A 17751-nucleotide genomic window follows, 5' to 3' on the forward strand; every position below is an offset into this window, starting at 1 on the left:
CAAAATTTCCCTACTATAACAGCTTCATAGACAGCGGTTTTAAAAAATATATTCTTGAATGGGAGCACATGGCCCTTTTTTCCCCTCTTTTGTTTAAAGGTTCTCCCAGTATTTTCCTCATTGTGATGAAGTATAGATATCATACGGATATCTTTCTAAACAGAATTAAAATAAAATAACACACCATCATGAAAAAACCACAAATTTTAATGTGTTCTCAGTTAAATAACATCTAGAGACTACAAAATAAATTGTTTTGTAAATTAAAAAATCAAATAGCAATGAAATCCCATGGTGACATGAAACGTTAAGAAAAAGCTTGGGAGAAAGGGGTTCAGGACTAGCAGTACTGACACAGTTGCAGACAAGAATTGTTTTTTGTTGGCAAGTTACTGGATCAACTAACAGATCACTTCATAAAGACAGTGGATTTAGACATTATTTACATTATTTCACTGATTACTCTCAATGTTGTGGATAATGAAAGATGAGATAGGAAAAACTGGTCTGAAGTCCAATTTTATAAAAAGGCTTTGAAGTTGTTGAAGAAGCCAAAGGAAATGCCTTGTTGGAAATATAGTAGTTATCTCCAAGAATCTGAGCCCAACAGATAGACTATATCTGTATAATATGTCATATAAAGTGTGGTAACACTGAATGATGAACTGCTGACAGGAAGATATGATACCCGGGACTCATCAAACAGCCAGAAAAGACTGTCATTGGGGTTATGAAACAAAGTTAAAGTAGCTTTAAAAAACAGAACAATGATCAAAGATGTTCAGGAAGGCAAAGAAAAGCTCTCTTGGCACTACCAAACTTCTTGCTTCTTGTGAGAAGAGAAACAGCCTCTAAATCATTTCACCTCAAGAACAAAGTTTCAGGTTTTGGAAACCAGCTTAGAGGTTTAAAACAAAATTTGTAATCTATGAGAAAATACTAAAAGAATTGAAGGGCCCTTTCCAAATATTAAAAGATGGGTGCACAAGAAAAGCCAACACACCCATTTTAATATATCAATAAAACAACTATATCATCGTCTTTCTTTACCTGAGACACTGCAATGGGAGAAGTGAAGCTATAGGGAAAGCTTCCCCTATAATGTTAACTATTCTGAAGGAATTCTTTACTTTTTTAATCCCAGAATGCTAACAAGCTGAATACTGTAAACTTCTACTACTAGAAGAGTTTTATAAAGTTTCTAATATCTCTTATTTATTTTTTCTTTATAGCGATCTACACATTGAGCTAAAAATTTTCACAGAACTAGCTAACTAATCGCTGGAAACCTTTTTTTTTTCCTCTGAAAAATAATTTCACTGTATAAAATTAAAAGCACGAGGTTATGCTTCATGGCGTTCCAAAAATGCATTTATCAGTTCAGAAATGCATTTATATATTGCACATAATTTTTTTAATCGGTAGCTGACATAACAGTTTGAATTATGTCAGAATCAGCATAAAGTGATGTTAGCACTTCTAAATTGATTATATGATTGAAAATAATTTTTTCTTGTATCTTTACTATTTCATTCTAAAACTGACTTATATATAGGCAATAATACTTATGCCCAATGTATTTTGCCTGAAAGAAAAATAAGAGTAATTAGCAGACTTGCCTCTGAGTACTTAGTTCAATTACATAATAAAGTCAGAGAAAGCAGCCTGAAAATATTTTGCAGTGCACATTTAAAAAGTGGCAATTCTAGTTTGGAAATCTTTAAATGGAAAAAGATGCAGCCAAGCTACTGTGCATGCAACCTTCTCTAGGACACAAGGCAAGTTTTAATAATCCACAACATGAGACACTTTGCACACATCCTTACCAGAAAGCAACTTTATACACTGCCACAGATATCAGCTTTGCTAATGCAGGTAACACTGGATTCCAGAGGAAACAACTCACTTCCCTTATCTAATTCCTAATTACCACTGTAGCTTTAATCTTTTCTTTGATCATGGTTCTTCCAAGTTTGAAATGAATATCCTCTATAAAAGCACTTGGCCTTTTTTTTTTGAAACTCCAATAGACATTTGGATCACTGAAATTATGAAATCAGATTACCCATGTTGATCAAAATAAAGCATTAATTAAAGTATTAATGAACCAGTAATACTTAGGGACAATTCTTATACAGGTGAACTCTGGGGGTTTCAGTGGTTTTCACTGAAGATTTCAGTAGTTTCAGTTATTTATATAATTATTTTTCGCTTCCAAAAATTTTAGTAGACATATTATATAGTGGTATTTACAGAAGAGCAGTATCACTCAATTTGAAACAGCTGAACTAGTACAAATGGTTGCTAAACCACCTGTGACAAGGGTTTGCATATTCTGTAGTTCTGATCATTGGCTCACACTGGGGAAAATCAGCCGCTGTCAAATAAACATTACTCACATGAATATTCTGAATGTAGCTATGAATGCCTCTGTGGATTAGAGCTGCACATTTAAGCACCTAGGTATCTAAATCCTAAGAAGAAAACTTATTGTTCTTAAATTAAGAAAAAAAAAATCTAGTTTTAGGAGGTCCAAGATTTCATCCCTTCATCACAAATCATCACATTGTGGGTAGTTTTACTTGCTCTATAATTATCCCAAATAAAGGACTGTTTGTGCTACAGTAGCAGTCAAAATTCTCAGAAAGAAACATTTCTGAGAAATAATGCTCTGGGGTTTGACAAAGCTTCAGAAATGCAAATGAAAGCTTCAGAAATGGTACAAATACAACAATTCCCAATTAATATCTGTTTTAATTCCTGAACTGTGCAATTCAAAATATAATTTCAGATCTATCTAGGGCAGAAAGTGCCTATGGAATGTTACTTGAAAACAAGATAGAGATAACTTCTGTAATCTTCTTCAAAGCATTAAGTGTAGCACTAAGGAATTAAGTAAATCTATAAATGTTGATGTTTACTACTTCTACACTTTAACTGAGATGCCCTATTTTAATTGTTGACATTTTGAATTCTCTTGAGAAGTGGCACGTGTTCTGAAACACAATTTCTAAAAATGAAGACCAGTCAAGCATTTCACTCTGCCTTCTGACTTGCTGTTTGCTGTCAGTTCCCCCATTCTGTTCCCTCTCTGGCCTCCAGTAACACCACCAATGAGCCTGATGAGTCCAGCACAAGATTAAATAAAGGAAGGCATTCCAGTAACATGTTTTAATGCTAAAATGTCATCTAAGACATTTCAAAGTGTTAGCAAATTGAGTTTTATATTACTAACCCTACAGTTTTAAGAGCTGTGCTCAGAGACGGATTCAAAATCTTCTTGTTTCCTGTGAATTTGAGTTAGCTGCTGACAGGGCCATTTCTACTCTTTGGATTAATATTTTTCAGGAAAAGAAAACCCATGGGTCTTAAGAATAAAGAGGTTGCCATTCTTTAAAGAATAAATTAAGACTATATTTCAGACTAAAATATTTGTGTTTAATTAATTTAGCTTGAAGATTACTATTGTTCTGTCTGAACTAATATTACTGTCAGTCCTAACTAGCTTGTACATTCCAAAATGTGTTCCTGCACTGCTAAAAATGCTCCTAGGACAAAAACGGGCTCTTCATATTAAAACACATTCATATAAAGAGTAGATCATCACGACATGGGTAAGAGATCTGGTCTTCTTCATAATGTAGGATTGTAAATGGTGTTGAAATAATATTCTTACTAACAAACTGATACAAGCAAAACAAACAGAGAAAGAAAATGGGAAATTTGTGGAAAAGCAAATTCAGAACTAGTAAAGTTTAGTTCTTGATAGGAAAAGAAGTAGACTAGAAGTAACATATTCATACTAGGACAATTTTCTTACCAGACCCATTAGATTGTGGGATAGCTAATTCATTCTTAATGTTGAAAAAATTCTGTTAATTAGTTTTTACTGTCCACTGGAATAACATATCTGCATTGCTATGATATAGTGAAGTTAGTATATTTTAAATACTATTTTCTTCCTTTCTGGTAAACTTTGTCCTGAAAACAGGAAAGTTCTCAATAAATATATCAGCCATTGCAGAAATTATTTCCCAGGATATGTAAGGGCCAGGAATACTGGCTGAACTTGTGCATCCATGACTTTGCTTATAAGAATAGATTTCTTTTCTTCTGGAAAGAAGGAAATAAGTATTACAGTCAGTATTCCTACAGAAAGCAAATCCTGGTATGCACAAAGATATCCAAAGACAGCTTGAATGCATAACTCAACTATCTTATTGTGATTAAAACCAATCAAACATGATGTATAGGTCACCAAGAGCAATTGGATTAGAATAATAACATTATAATCAATCTGATTAACAAATTCAAGACAGCTTATAAAGGACAGGTATGATTTTACTTTCATAAAGATAATAGCACAAAATCTATTTTTTTCAAGGAAAACTTTTCATAACCTCACAGACCACAGAAACATTAGATCATCATCATGATGTGCAAAGAAAAATGAAGACTGAAAACTTCTGATGCATAAAAACAGTCATCAGTCTTTCACTGTCTAAGCCAGCTGCCAGTCTCTGTCTCTATTCCTGAACAACTCTCCAGGACAAGTTAATGCTCTATAGTTAGAAAGATGACTGTTTTCACCAAAACAATTAAACAATGCAGTTTCAACTAATATTTATCAGAACTTCATAATCCTCTAGGCTTTAGATGCAATATTTAAGCTCCATAAATAATTTCTGATGAAGCTGCTTCAGCGATAAACTAGATGGTTCTTCTCCATTATTTTGTGAATAGCACATTGGATTGGCTTTTTTACAAATAATACTTAGTAGTATTGGAGCACTAAACTGTGCTATCTGGCACCAGATTTATTCTCAATAAGCAAAGCAGTTTGCTTCTTTTAATTGCTCTTGTTGTACAAATCAGAATACTAGCTTGCACTTTCCACTAGAATAAAGCAGTCTGTGAGATGCAGTGGGAATCTTTATACTATACATGTAGTACACACCTACAATTCAAAAGATTATACAATCAGTTATTTCCTGATCAAATAGGAGAGTTGCATAATTAGTAATTCACAGGACTTCTAATTCACAGTGTCTGGCCTAAGAAAAGCACAAAGGGCAGATGGAGCAAGAGGGGAAAATGCTAAGGGTTAAAATTTGAGCAGAAAATTGCATTACTATAACCTAAAAGTTTACTCCATCTTCAGCTGTTCCAGGGATGATAAGTTGATGAACAAAGCAATTCAAAAGAGAGTTATACCAACAATTTATCATGGTACCTCTGGACTGGAGCTTGACCATTCATCATATCAGTCCCTTACCCTTATTTACATTGCACTCTCTGTCATCATCCATGTCATTAATAAAGGTCTTGAATAATGTGGGCCCCAATGCTGACCCCTAGGGTACAACAATCGTTACCAGCCAGCAGTCGAATGCCAAGCTGCTGATGACTATCATTTTAGACCAATAGTTCAGCCATGTTTTCAATCCACTCAGCAGTCTGTTCATCAAGCCTAGACTTCCGTAGCTTCCAAACAAGAATGTTACAGGAAACAGTGACAAAAGTCTTACTAAATCATAGCACATTACATTCAGTGCTCCCCCTTTATTTGCATAATCACTCATTTCCATACAGAAGGCAACGACATAAGTCAATCATTTGCACTTAACAAACTCATTTGACTACAGCTGATTACTTTCTTGACCTTCCTGTGTTTGGAAATGGATTGCAAGGGAATGTGCAATTCATGGGCTACACAGATTGTAAAAGGACCTGTCCAATGATCCCACCAGGGGCTCAGGTGAGGCTGATCATCCTATTACTACTTCAGTCTTCCTTGTATCAGTTTTCAAAGAAGAAAACTACATAGTCTTTTCCCAGTCAACAGAAACATCTCCTGATCAGCATGAATTTTCATAGAAAACCACAGCCTCACAATCACACTGGCCAACTGTTTTATCACACTGTGAGTTTCATCTGGATTTGTGGATCTGGAAGCATACAGCTACTTTAAGAAGTCCACAGCCTGTTGCTTCCCTGTGAGCTGCCCATTTCCCTTTCAAATCAAGTCAATATATGCTGCTTTGGGAGCAAGTTTTGACTGCAGAGAGGCAAAAAACTTCCAAACTGTTGAGCATGTCAGACTTTTCTGCATTATCTGTAACTAGTTGATTCCCCACCATCCATCAATGGACCTATATGTATTTTCCCTAAGCTTTCCTATGCAATTAGCATAGCTTTAGAACATCTTGTGAGCCTACACTTGCCATGTTAAACTTCACACCTGATGGGCTTTGGCCTTCCTTTCACCTCATCCAAGTGTAGTACAGAGAATACATTATTTCCATTGCTAGGAACAGGCCAGAGGGTTTTATATTAAGTCACAACAGTGCAAAGCATCAGGGACTTGTCATGTTTCTTGGACCTGAGCTACTTTAGCAGCAACAGCACATAGCCAATTGGAAGGTTTATCTTCAATTTTTGTTATATGTAGATGCCAGAAAATGCTTTGGCACCTGTTTTCTGATGCTACAATTTATGTTGGACTAGGAGGAGATTCAGAGAATTTTCTAAAGCCCTCTGCTTCACTCAAAGAGAAATTTCCTCCTTCACTGAGTAAATTTCAGTCATCAAGGAGAATTTGGGATTTAAAACTCGAGTTCTTACAGCATTTGTGAAATCTGAGTATCAACCTTTGATAATTGTGGAACTTATATTGAAGTATGTTTGAAAATATTGCTGAAACATACTTCCTTAGATGGTCAATCAGAAAAAAAACCCTCAAGTGTTTTGCCCTTACTAACTTCATTAGTTATTTACAATCTGACCACATAATGTAAAATATTTGAAGGTAACAGAGGAATAAAAGCAAAACAAAACATTAGCTAGTTGGCTTAGACATACAGCTACCAAGACACATCCCAGGAGCCTCCTGTTGCCTAAATGTCACAATGCAGTCCACAGTCAACAACCAGGTGCAGGTACACATGAGGCTGTATGACCTGAGGACTACTGTGAACACTTGTTAAAGGTTTGTGTTCTTTCTTCACTCCCACAGCCCAGTCTACAGAGCTTTTCAGGGTGGATGTGAATGACACACAAGGCCTCTATTGCCAGAAAATGGAATGAGGTAAATTTAATCCCATCTCTTACACGCTTTAACACAACCCAAGGAGCTTAAGTTCCTTCCTCCATCCCAAACAAAATTCCAAACCCCTGTACCTGTCAGCATGACATCCGCCACCACATTTTCAGGAGTTGGGTTTTCGAAGGATACAATGGCAGAAGAACACTGGCCAACGCAGGCACTTATGGAAGTTGCTTCCATCAACTGAGGAGGAAGACCAGTTCCCAAAAGTAAAAATATCCACTCTCGAAACTGTAAATGAAACATGTCACTGTTTTATGTTTGATGAATCAGATCTGTACATTTTAAACCATTGTGCCTACTTCTTTCTTCTAGTGTTCCACGTCTCTTAAAAGTCAGCTGTTGTTTAACTCTTTCTTTCTTCTTTCTTCAAGCTTTTATGTTACTCCAAGTATTGCTTTCTGGAAATCAATAGCTCCATTCTGGGAGATGTTCACATCTCCTGTTTTTGCATTTAACTTCTGTCCTACTTTGAGCACATACTATTTAACTTCCATCCAGCTACTCAGAGTCTCCAGTGTAGTGAACGGAAAGGTGTAGGTGGTTGCAAAAGGGCAACTCAAAGCACATATATTAGAACTTGAAAGTAGGTAAGTGACAAGTTCTCTCCAGAAGACAAAGGAAGAAAGAAAATAATTCTTTTATGGGTCAGCAGTAGAATCACAAAAAAAGCTAAAACTGTTACTCCAAAGATAATAAAGAACATTAACCTTTATACACGGAAGAATCAAGAATATTGGAAAGAACTAGTAGATATACAGTATCACCACAGAGCAGAAAAAAGAGGAAAATAAATGTAACTGTTGTGTTAATTTTAATCTTTTTTGTTCAGCATGAAGGTAAAGAGTCACCTGCCCCAAATTTTAAGGTTATAAAGAGTGATGTTAATAGTGCCACTCCTTATGGAAACTTTAAATGTGAATAAGCAGGAATGGTGAATGGTAAATATAAAAATACTATCATTAGTTTAAGGAAAATGTTTAATTTGTTCATTTGTGTTGCCTCCTTTAAATAATAACAATATAGACTAAAATCTGAGGCTTATTACAAACTGCTCAAAATGACCTTTTGATCTGTTTTGTTCATTATGACTCAGAAAGGTATGCAATACAAAGAAAATAGAAAATAATACAGAAGAACAAAACACTATTTTCATTATCCAAAATATTGCATTTACTTCTGCATAGTCTGTCTGAAAAAAATAGGGAAAGTCTGTAATAGGGTTCAAAAAATCTGACAACAAATCTGGAAATATTTATAGTAAGAGGTGCCTAATATATTAAGACTTCTCAGCATAAACAGGGATAAATAAAATGGCACATTATATGCCTTCAGAAAATAGCTTTGGACAGTAAAATTGTATGCTTTTGTTATCATTTTATGGAGAAATACTCACTCGAACAAGAAATGAAGACATTTTACTCTTACTGATGGCAATTGTTTGGTAAAAGGCTACAGTGGTCTACACTGGCTTGTTAGTGATACTTCGTGCTTGCTTACAGACACAGTAACAGAAAAAATGTTTGGTTTTTCTTTTTCAAAACTCTCGAGTTACAAGGCAATATTAGTCTAAGAACACTTTCCAGCCCCCGTGTAAATATGTGTGATGTGAACCACCTTATTCAGAGCAAGTAATTTTACCTTGAGGTGGAGTGCGGGGATGGGAGGGGAGCACACCCTTATATTTTGTGCAGGTGAGCTGTAAAGATCAAATTTGAGCTTCATTGCTGAAGGCTATGTAGCCTATGGTCTACAGACACTAGGGAGTGTAGTTTCTACTAATTTTGGGGGTTTAACAAGAAGAGACATTTTGAAACACATTGTTTCAAGTGCTGAGCATCCTTACAAGAACTCACTGTGTTGAACTGAGCAGCTAAAGAAGGAGACAAACAAAATAAGGGATCTGTCTGGAAAATAAAACAAGGCAGGCAACCAAAAAATTACAGAGATTATAGGACAGGCCTGCCTTGCCTGACCTGCAGTTACTTTTCCTCACTGACTTACTTTGTGATGCAGCTCAAGATCATATATGCTCAGGGAAAGAAATCAAGAGGAAAAAATGTAAAAAAATGAATTCCTAAGGAAAATAATACAAGATAGGATCTAATATTGGGCTCGGTTTCTTCCTAATATTAATTACTACTGTTAAATGTTCCACATTACACCTGGATGTGATAAAAGAATAGGATAATACAGATATATTAGAACTCTGGATGTGGATTATGTTCAAGCTGATCTTTCAGTTGTGCTGTCCTAACAAATTTAATTTCATGTTTTTGCAATGATTAGAGCTAAGCTCATGTTCACCTCATTGAACTGAGAGAAACTTCTCTGTCTATAACCTGCTTCATTTGATTCTAGTTTGAAGCTGTATGAAGAGCTTTTCACAAAGACACACAATCAGAAATAGCTAAGGTGTATCCTCTAGGTACTGTTATTTACTGACCTGAGATTAGACAGCTATTCAGCTATCAGATGGTGTAAGTGCCCACTCAGATATATTTAATCAAAGAAATCAAGGAAAGGAAATCAATTTTGTAGTGGCAGGGGTTACATTAAAAATTGTTTAAGGCATCCACTGCTGGTGACAAACATTCTTCAAGTCTTCATTTAAAAAGGCAGTTACACAGTTATGCTACTGTCAGCTACCAGTACAACAATTAGCAAACCAAAATAGTTTGGGATTAATTTAGTAAGGACTGAGCAGTGAAAATGAATGAAAATTTACAAAATTCTAAAGATTCAGGTATAAAAAGAGCTATTGGTTATACCAAGGGATTGAAACAGTTAAAGGGGGTCTGGACAAATCAGCGAGAAGGATGGGATACTGGCTTAAGTTCACTGGAGATTGCTCATTACTTGAAAGGAGATGTACTGGATGACAAGATTGCAGTGGTAGGACTCAATTTGTTTCTGAATGGTTTAAATTAAGTGTTGCATTGTTTTATTTCTTTTCTAATTAGTGAATTTTCTTTTTTTTTTTTTTAATAGATAATATGCCTGTGTATCATCCAGTTCCAGAGAAGATAAGGACATTCTGTCCTCTTGAACTGACCTTGGATATATAATATTCATATGAAAATTGCTGTCTCCTTGTTTTTATCCTTAATAAATATTTAAGAGAGATTCTGAAAATAAATACTGTGCTAACACCACCTGCAAATAACCTGTCTGTTCAACATACTTTATCAGGAAAAAAAAAATTGCCATATCACTTCCTTCACTATTGGTTTTCTTCATATAAAAGAATATTTGCTTTTGAAGTATTACTTAAAACACTACTGAAAACTCCTGGTAGCATTCACCTGGAATAATTCACAGGTCAGCAGTCCATTAGGATATCAGAAAGTCAAAAAAAAATACAGAGAGGAAATTGCACAGAAAGCAAATGCTTCATTTAATGACAGCTCATATGAAATATTATCATTTACATCATATTATCAGTTTTTCTTTTTGATTCCAGATGTAATTTAAAATCAGCTAGTAGGTCATGCTGATGACTCATGTTTCTTTATTTACCTGTTTCTCATTTAAAATTAGGAAAATTCACAGAGGAAAAAAAAAGTCAACAATTCTAAGGTGTTCAAAGTAAAAACCATTTTCAAACAAAATGAAAGAAAGAATTCACTTTTTCAAGTGTGTGACCTACCAAAAGTCAGATCAGATAAAAAAATGTAAGAATTTAATTTTGCTTGGGGTTGGGAAAAACAGCAAGAAATTTAATTTTAGCAGTGCCAATGCTAAGAAATGCCAGTCTTCTAGTGTTAAAAACAGCAGAACTAATTACTGAGCAAGCTAAAATTATTCATTACCTATTATAGCTCCTAGGCCATTATGCCTCATTTTAATACTGTTAACAGAATAATTTCTGTGTAAAACTAAGGTTAAAACAAATAATATTTTTTAACATTTTTGCATTTGCTCTTTCATTATGCATCCAGCCATTAAACTTCAACTTGACCTACAGGCTGAAACCCTTACTCGCCTATTAAAAATAATAATCTGAATCCCAAGTGTTGTGGGCAGCAAACATATTATCGTACCTTTGCAGACTTGAAGATTATTCTTGCCTGGTGATTGCGTTTTCCAACAGCAGATGGATAGAACTGAACGGGCAGTTGAATGATGGAATGAGGAGCAATAGTCAGCTGTACAAACACAAGAAAGAAACAAGACAAAGGGTGAGGTAGGGGGTGGAAGGGAGTAGAAATCATTTTTTTGTCTCTGTTTTTGTTTTGTGCTTTGTATCAACAGTGTTGATGTTTATGTTATTAATGTGTTCTACCAGATGCATTCTCCCCTCTCAGTGAGCACAGGCTGCTAAGGCAGCAAGTGTATTGCAGTCAACCACCCTTGTGGCAGTCACTGCACGTTCACTCCCCAGGAACTTCAGAGCTGGTGTTATAGATTGCTCCAAGGACAGGGACAGCAGCTCACAAATACCCTTCAAACAGGACTTTGGTGTCTGATCGTACTGATGACACTGAAAGGTTATCACACTGACCTTCACAGACACAAACTGGCTTATACGGGAAATGCAGGGTGGGTTTTAATAAACTAGTGCTTTGTCTGTCTTCTGCATACCTATATCTAAACTAGCATTGTAAATAATGTTGCTAGTCTTCTCTTCACCAGAAGTATACTTGAGACTCAATTGCACAGGGAAAAGCAAAGAAGCTGACCACAGTGGGGTCATAAATATTTTAAGAACCAGATAAGTGAAAGAATAGAATTATGAATAACAAAAATGCCAATACATTGAGAGAGTGATCAGCTAGAATCACTGAATACACAATTACCGTATCTATTTCTTTAATTTAAAAAAAAGTACTAGGCTTTCCGTATTATACATGTTTAAATAATGTTTGCAAGTAAGAAGAGATGAAAAGGTAATTTTGAACACTTAAGGTGTATTTTATAAAACGAAAATAACTTACAACTAATAAAGGTCAAAACAACACCCTACAACAGCTGGCACTGACAAGCCCTTTTATAAAGGAAATGTCAGCCTTGGAAGAACAGGCCACTTAGAGGCAGTGAACGGGAGTTATTAAAACCATTTTTTTTTTTTTTTTACTACATTTAATGGTTGCAAGATGCCTGACTGCAGCAGCAAGCCCTGCAACCTCTTCCCACCTCAAAAGTTTGACTGCCTGTGCCCTGATATGGCTGGCGTTTGAGCTTATGGCACCTCGAGTCTCATAGACACAAGGATCCTGACAGGAACAGGGATGGTGGCCCGGTGTGGGACCACTGGCCACAACCACGGTGCTGAGGACAAACTAGAGGTTCCAGAGGGTAAAGCAGAAACAGAGGTGTTCACTAGCGGGAGAGACCCTAATGAGGCTTAGGTTGCTTTTCCTCACTGCCCCATGGCTTTCATAGAATCATAGAATCATACGGGTTGGAAAGGACCTCTGAGATCATCAAGTCCAACCCTTGATCCACTACCACCACAGTTGCTATACCATGGCATTAAGTGCCACGTCCAGCTTCATCTTAAAAACCTCCAGGGACGGAGAATCCACCACTTCCCTGGACAGCCCATTCCAATTTCTTTCTAATATCTAACCTAAACATCCCCTGGTGCAGCTTAAGGCCATGCCCTCTTGTCCTACTGCTGATTGCCTGGGAGAAGAGACCAACCCCCACCTGCCTACAACCTCCTCTCAGGTAGTTGTAGAGAGCGATGAGGTCTCCCCTGAGCCTTCTCTTCTCAAGGCTGAACAACCCCAGCACCCTGCCATCTCAGAGCTGGATGCCAGCAGGGTCTTGCCAGTCATCTTCTGGTTGTGTCTGTAGGGTACCAGCACAATTAGGGACTGGGATGATGGTGTGCCTTGAGCAGATATTCCTACTGATGTCAATGGGAGATATATTGAGCAGAAGAGAAGACAGAGCTCGTATGTGCTCAACTAACACACAAAATGTGAAATGTTATTTTTCTCTTTTGGGGTGCAAGTTTTAAAATAATACACCAGAATACTGCTTAACACTTAATTGAATATATTAACTGTCTTGTCTATTGATGAAGGGGTTTATTGTATTTTTTCAAACTTTCCAATTTAAATTTTACAATTTTTTATCACTTCGTGATAAGAGACACTTGTGGAAGGATAAGCAGGTGGGTCTCACGCACTCTGGGCTCACTCCTGCACCCCCACACTCCACAATCCCATATATCCCACAGGTGACTGATAACTTGAAAGCGCATTTGCCACCAGCACTCAACTGCCACCATCCCACATTTGTCACCTTTGCAAGGTTCTGTACTACCCAGAATAACAGACCTGAGGGAGAGTCATCCCCCCCTGCCCAGAGTTCATTTAGCTGTTCGTCATCTAAAATGAACCTGAACAGCTCATTTCTCAGGCAGTTCCTGGGCATGCTCAGTATGCAGAGACCTTTGTTTGAGAATTTTTTACTTTCATTTGCAGTCCATTTCCTGCTGCAGCCAGACCCATTTATCAAATGAAGACTTAAAAATGGAGAAAGAATCTTAGTATAAAAAGAACTCCCTTCCAAATACTTTTGAAAAAAATGAAAAAGCAGGTAAAGACAGGTTGTCACAGAATAAGAACACATAATTAAATTACAGCTAAAATTTTTAAATTTTGACCAGTTTCACTAAGACATATGAATTTTTTTGAATAATAAGTCTTCCATAAAGATGAAAACAGACAGGAGTTTGATTTTCAATAAGCATTACTTGACATATTATCATTACACAGAAAATGCACTGCCACAATGAATCTAAATAATCAACATGGAGTTATGATAATCCAGCAGACTGCCTGCTCTGAAAGCGGAAAGGATTTTTATCTTTTATACTATAGATGTGGGTTTAACTTTCTTTTTTTTGGTATTATACAGATGATGTTTTCTGAATCCAAAAAGTAATTTGTTTTGAAATAAGCTGGGCAAAAAGATAACTTACTTTCTACTGAAAACCAAAGAATAAATTGCTTTTAAAACTAGAATTAAGAAATCATGCTAAACAACATATTTTAAGAAGGTCATACTTTACACTAAAATATACTGAAGTTAACAAAGCCCCTGCCTTTTATTTTGTTTACATAAACAAGTGACTTCCAAGATACTCATGTGAAAAAAAACTGGAATCATTGTTCTTCGAAAGATCTCAGATATAACTGTTCAAATACAGAAACCAAGTCTGAAGAAGACTAACTACAAATACATTATTCTTGTTATAAATTGACAAAAGAAGGGAAATTTTTCACTACATCTGTTCTCTGTTCTTTCATCATCACGGCTATGCTTCGCGAACGAAGATTTGGGAAGGCTCTATCCACATTTGCTCTCTGTTCTTTACTCTGTACAAAACAATACTCATGGTCATTAAGAAAATACTAGAGCTTGCACACAGAGATTGCACCCCTCTCTGACAGCCCTTCTTTGTTATTTTTCCTCAATAAAAATTGTGTTTCAAAGTCAATCAGGATGGAACAAAGCTTCATGAAAAAGGTTTAGGATGGTTATAAGCCAGGAGAATAGAAAACTGAAGACTTACAGTGAAAGTATGGGTTTTTTGGCAATAAAGATGATCCCATTTGTAAGACTTTTCGGTACATCATAAATATATGTGTGTAACAATATAATACACACACATTTGAAATATGCCAATGTATTTACAAGAAGGAAAAGTATTACGTTGGAGAACATAGCATGATTGACGATTGAGAATTTTCAGCTGTTAAATGCTGAACATGAGTCCTTCTTAACTAAAAATAAAGAAAACTGCTGTCAGGACAGAAACACAAAACTCAACATTCCAATGATTGTTTCCCCAGAAACTCATAATGCCCCATATGCTAATGAAAAACAAGCTAGGAGTTCTACAGTATACTTATGTGAGTTCATTTTTATTCCAACTTTAGATAATTTGATAGTATTTATAAAGTTATTAAGCTAGTTTAAGGTTGACAACAAGTGAAACAAAAATTAGGCATAGCTTGTTAAAAAAAACACAAAATCACATACATAAAAGGAAAAAAATATATGAAAACCCAAATTACATTAAAAGAGAATCCTTAAAAGCTTTTATCAAATTCTTGAAAGAAAACCAAGATGGTCTATTCCATTTAAAGCTGGTTTAGGATACAATTCCACAGCTGTTAACAAGAAAAGCATACTTTTCTCATTATTAACAGTTTACAAAGAGGTTCATGGAGCTGCTTCTAATTTACATGGAGCTGACAAGAGATTTAAAGCCTTCGAACTTCATTGTGACTTCCTTATGCATCTTGAAGTTCAGGAATATTTGAGCCTAATCCAACTGGACCTCAGGAAAGACCATTATTAATGATGTCAGTACTTGAAGTTGAATCAGATCTACAGAAAATAATCCCTTGTGGTATTTCAGTAATGCCTTCCGTCCCAAATTGAAACTGGAACAAAATTCCCCACACATGGAAGTATGACATATATATTTGAATTTGTTTAAATTCTGAAATATTAGTAAAAATTTTGGTTATTAATTTTAGGCAAATATCTCTAGGGAGGAAAAAATTTTGTTTGATAGCACTGTTGAATCTGACTTATCTAACATAACCCAGTGACTGATAAAGTCCATTTGAGACATTTTCTGACAGGCCACTATATTCAAGACATCTTAGATGACATAAAAACAAATACAGAAAGTTATATGAAATATTAAAATTACTCACCTGACTCTACTGTCTTCAAATATTATCTATCTCACATTGGACACTCTGACCTTCAATCTATTGATCTAAAAACTTGCTCTTTATTGTTGCATTTAATCTAAGGATTGTACAAATCAGAATCTTTCTGCTAACAAGAAATCATTTGCTTTAAAGGGAGCAGAAACTTGAATAATTAAGATGGGAAACGAGTTCTACACACAAAAAAGGCTTCGAAACAGACATTAATGTAAACTAATACCTGAAACACAGGTCATGGTTTATAAGAACAAGGAGCAATCTTCTGGAAGTTGGAATGCACTGCTGTGTGGATGGACTAAATCTAGGATGAAACATATTCAGGAGAATCAAATTCACATCCAGAGTGCCATGTCCAGTTCCGGGCTCCCCAGCTCAAGAAAGACAAGGAACTACCAGAGAGAGTTCAGAGGAGACTACAAACATGATGAAGGGTCTGGAGCATCTGTCTCATGAGGAGAGACTGAGCTGGCCCTCTTCAGTCAGGAGAAGAGACAACTGAGAGAGGATCTCATGAATGTATATAAGTATCTTAAGGGGGAATGTCAAGAGGATGGGGCCAAACTTCTTCCAGTGCTGTCCAGTGATGGGACAAGGGACAATGGGCACAGGAAGTTCCATGTGAATATGAGGAAAAGCTTCTTTAGTGTGAAGGTAACCGAACACTGTGACAGGCTGCCCAGAGAAACTGTGGAGTCTCCATCTCTGGAAATATTCAAAAACTGCCTGGACACGATCCTGTGTATCCTGCTCTAGGTGAACCTGCTTTAGCAGGGGGAGTTGGATTAGATGATCTCCAGCTCATGATACATGGTACATGAAATAAATATTAGGTAGATGCATATAGCAAATTCACCAAAGCTACCCTTTAACTGGAAGAACCGTCATTAACAAAGAACATTTCAGAATTCAATCCATAAATGATACACAAGACTGAGGATTTTATTAAAAAGAAAAGAAAGAAAACTACTGCAGTTAATGACGAATGTGTCTTTTCCTAAACAATGCAATACAGTTTTTGGTGATCTGTGAATCTCTGGTGATAAATTAAGAAAGATGAAAGGAGAAGATTTTTGTTTTTAACTTCCTGCACAAGGTAATAAACAATTTGCAGCAGCCAAAAGTCACTATAATTAAATCTAATTCACTTCTGTGCCATATATAATACTCCCAGACAATTAATATAGTTTGCATCCATGTTTCTTAGCTCCTATTCAAATACCAATTGATGAAATTATTAGTAATAGCATCTGTTGAGATTTAACACAGTGTATGAAGATGTGATAATATGCATGACATAAATGAGCACTTCATGTTTTATACTTTTAATTTAATGGAATCTTATGTTGATATATACATGACGGTTCAGTAAATAAGTGTGATCTCCTTTAGCTGCTATCTTCACAGTCCCTTTTAAGAACATTTGGTCTGGTTGTACTGACATATTTAAGGTTGAAAGCTGTTTAGTTTCTGAAAGCCAAAACTGCACGTTATCACTTTACAGCATTCCTCTTTTTTCTCGATACAATCCATTTTGTATCTTCTCAGCTTTATTTTAGGATCTTACTACAATATTTCTCCCCTCTCTCTCTGACCCCATTACCAGTTTGCGGAAATAGACTCATTAAATCATAGAATAATTTGGGTTGGAAGGGACAAATCATCTCTGCTGTATGTCTTCCCTGTACGACCTTTTTCATGTCTAGAAAAGGTGCAACCGCCATTTTTCTCCTGCCCATACCAGGTTTCTTCCTTTTCTTTTTTTTTTTCATGTTAAAAGTTCCAAATTCACATCCTAATCTGAGGTTGTGACAGATGCACTCGACACCACTCATTCATGACAGAGGTTCCCCTAACCCAGAGTTTCTGTGCATCTGTCCTCCCTTTTCTCATCTCCCCAACAGTAAAAGGAGACATATTTCATAGAATTAATTGTTAATATCC

General features: G+C 36.0%; 1 protein-coding gene across 3 annotated transcripts in view; it reads right to left on the reverse strand.

Moving 5' to 3' along the window:
• The window catches only part of CFAP47 (cilia and flagella associated protein 47), a 281915-nt gene that overhangs the window by 69216 nt on the left and 194948 nt on the right, over window positions 1–17751 (reverse strand). For all 3 annotated transcript variants that reach the window (XM_064646845.1, XM_064646846.1, XM_064646844.1), the window contains exons 55-56: window positions 11149–11253; window positions 7180–7336 (exon numbers count right to left, since the gene is read on the reverse strand). In XM_064646845.1, coding sequence (XP_064502915.1) covers window positions 7180–7336; window positions 11149–11253 — 262 coding nt within the window. The remainder of the gene's footprint in view (window positions 1–7179; window positions 7337–11148; window positions 11254–17751) is intronic.

The sequence above is a fragment of the Pseudopipra pipra genome, chromosome 2, assembly GCF_036250125.1.
Source record: "Pseudopipra pipra isolate bDixPip1 chromosome 2, bDixPip1.hap1, whole genome shotgun sequence".
NCBI classification, from domain to species: Eukaryota; Metazoa; Chordata; class Aves; order Passeriformes; family Pipridae; genus Pseudopipra; species Pseudopipra pipra.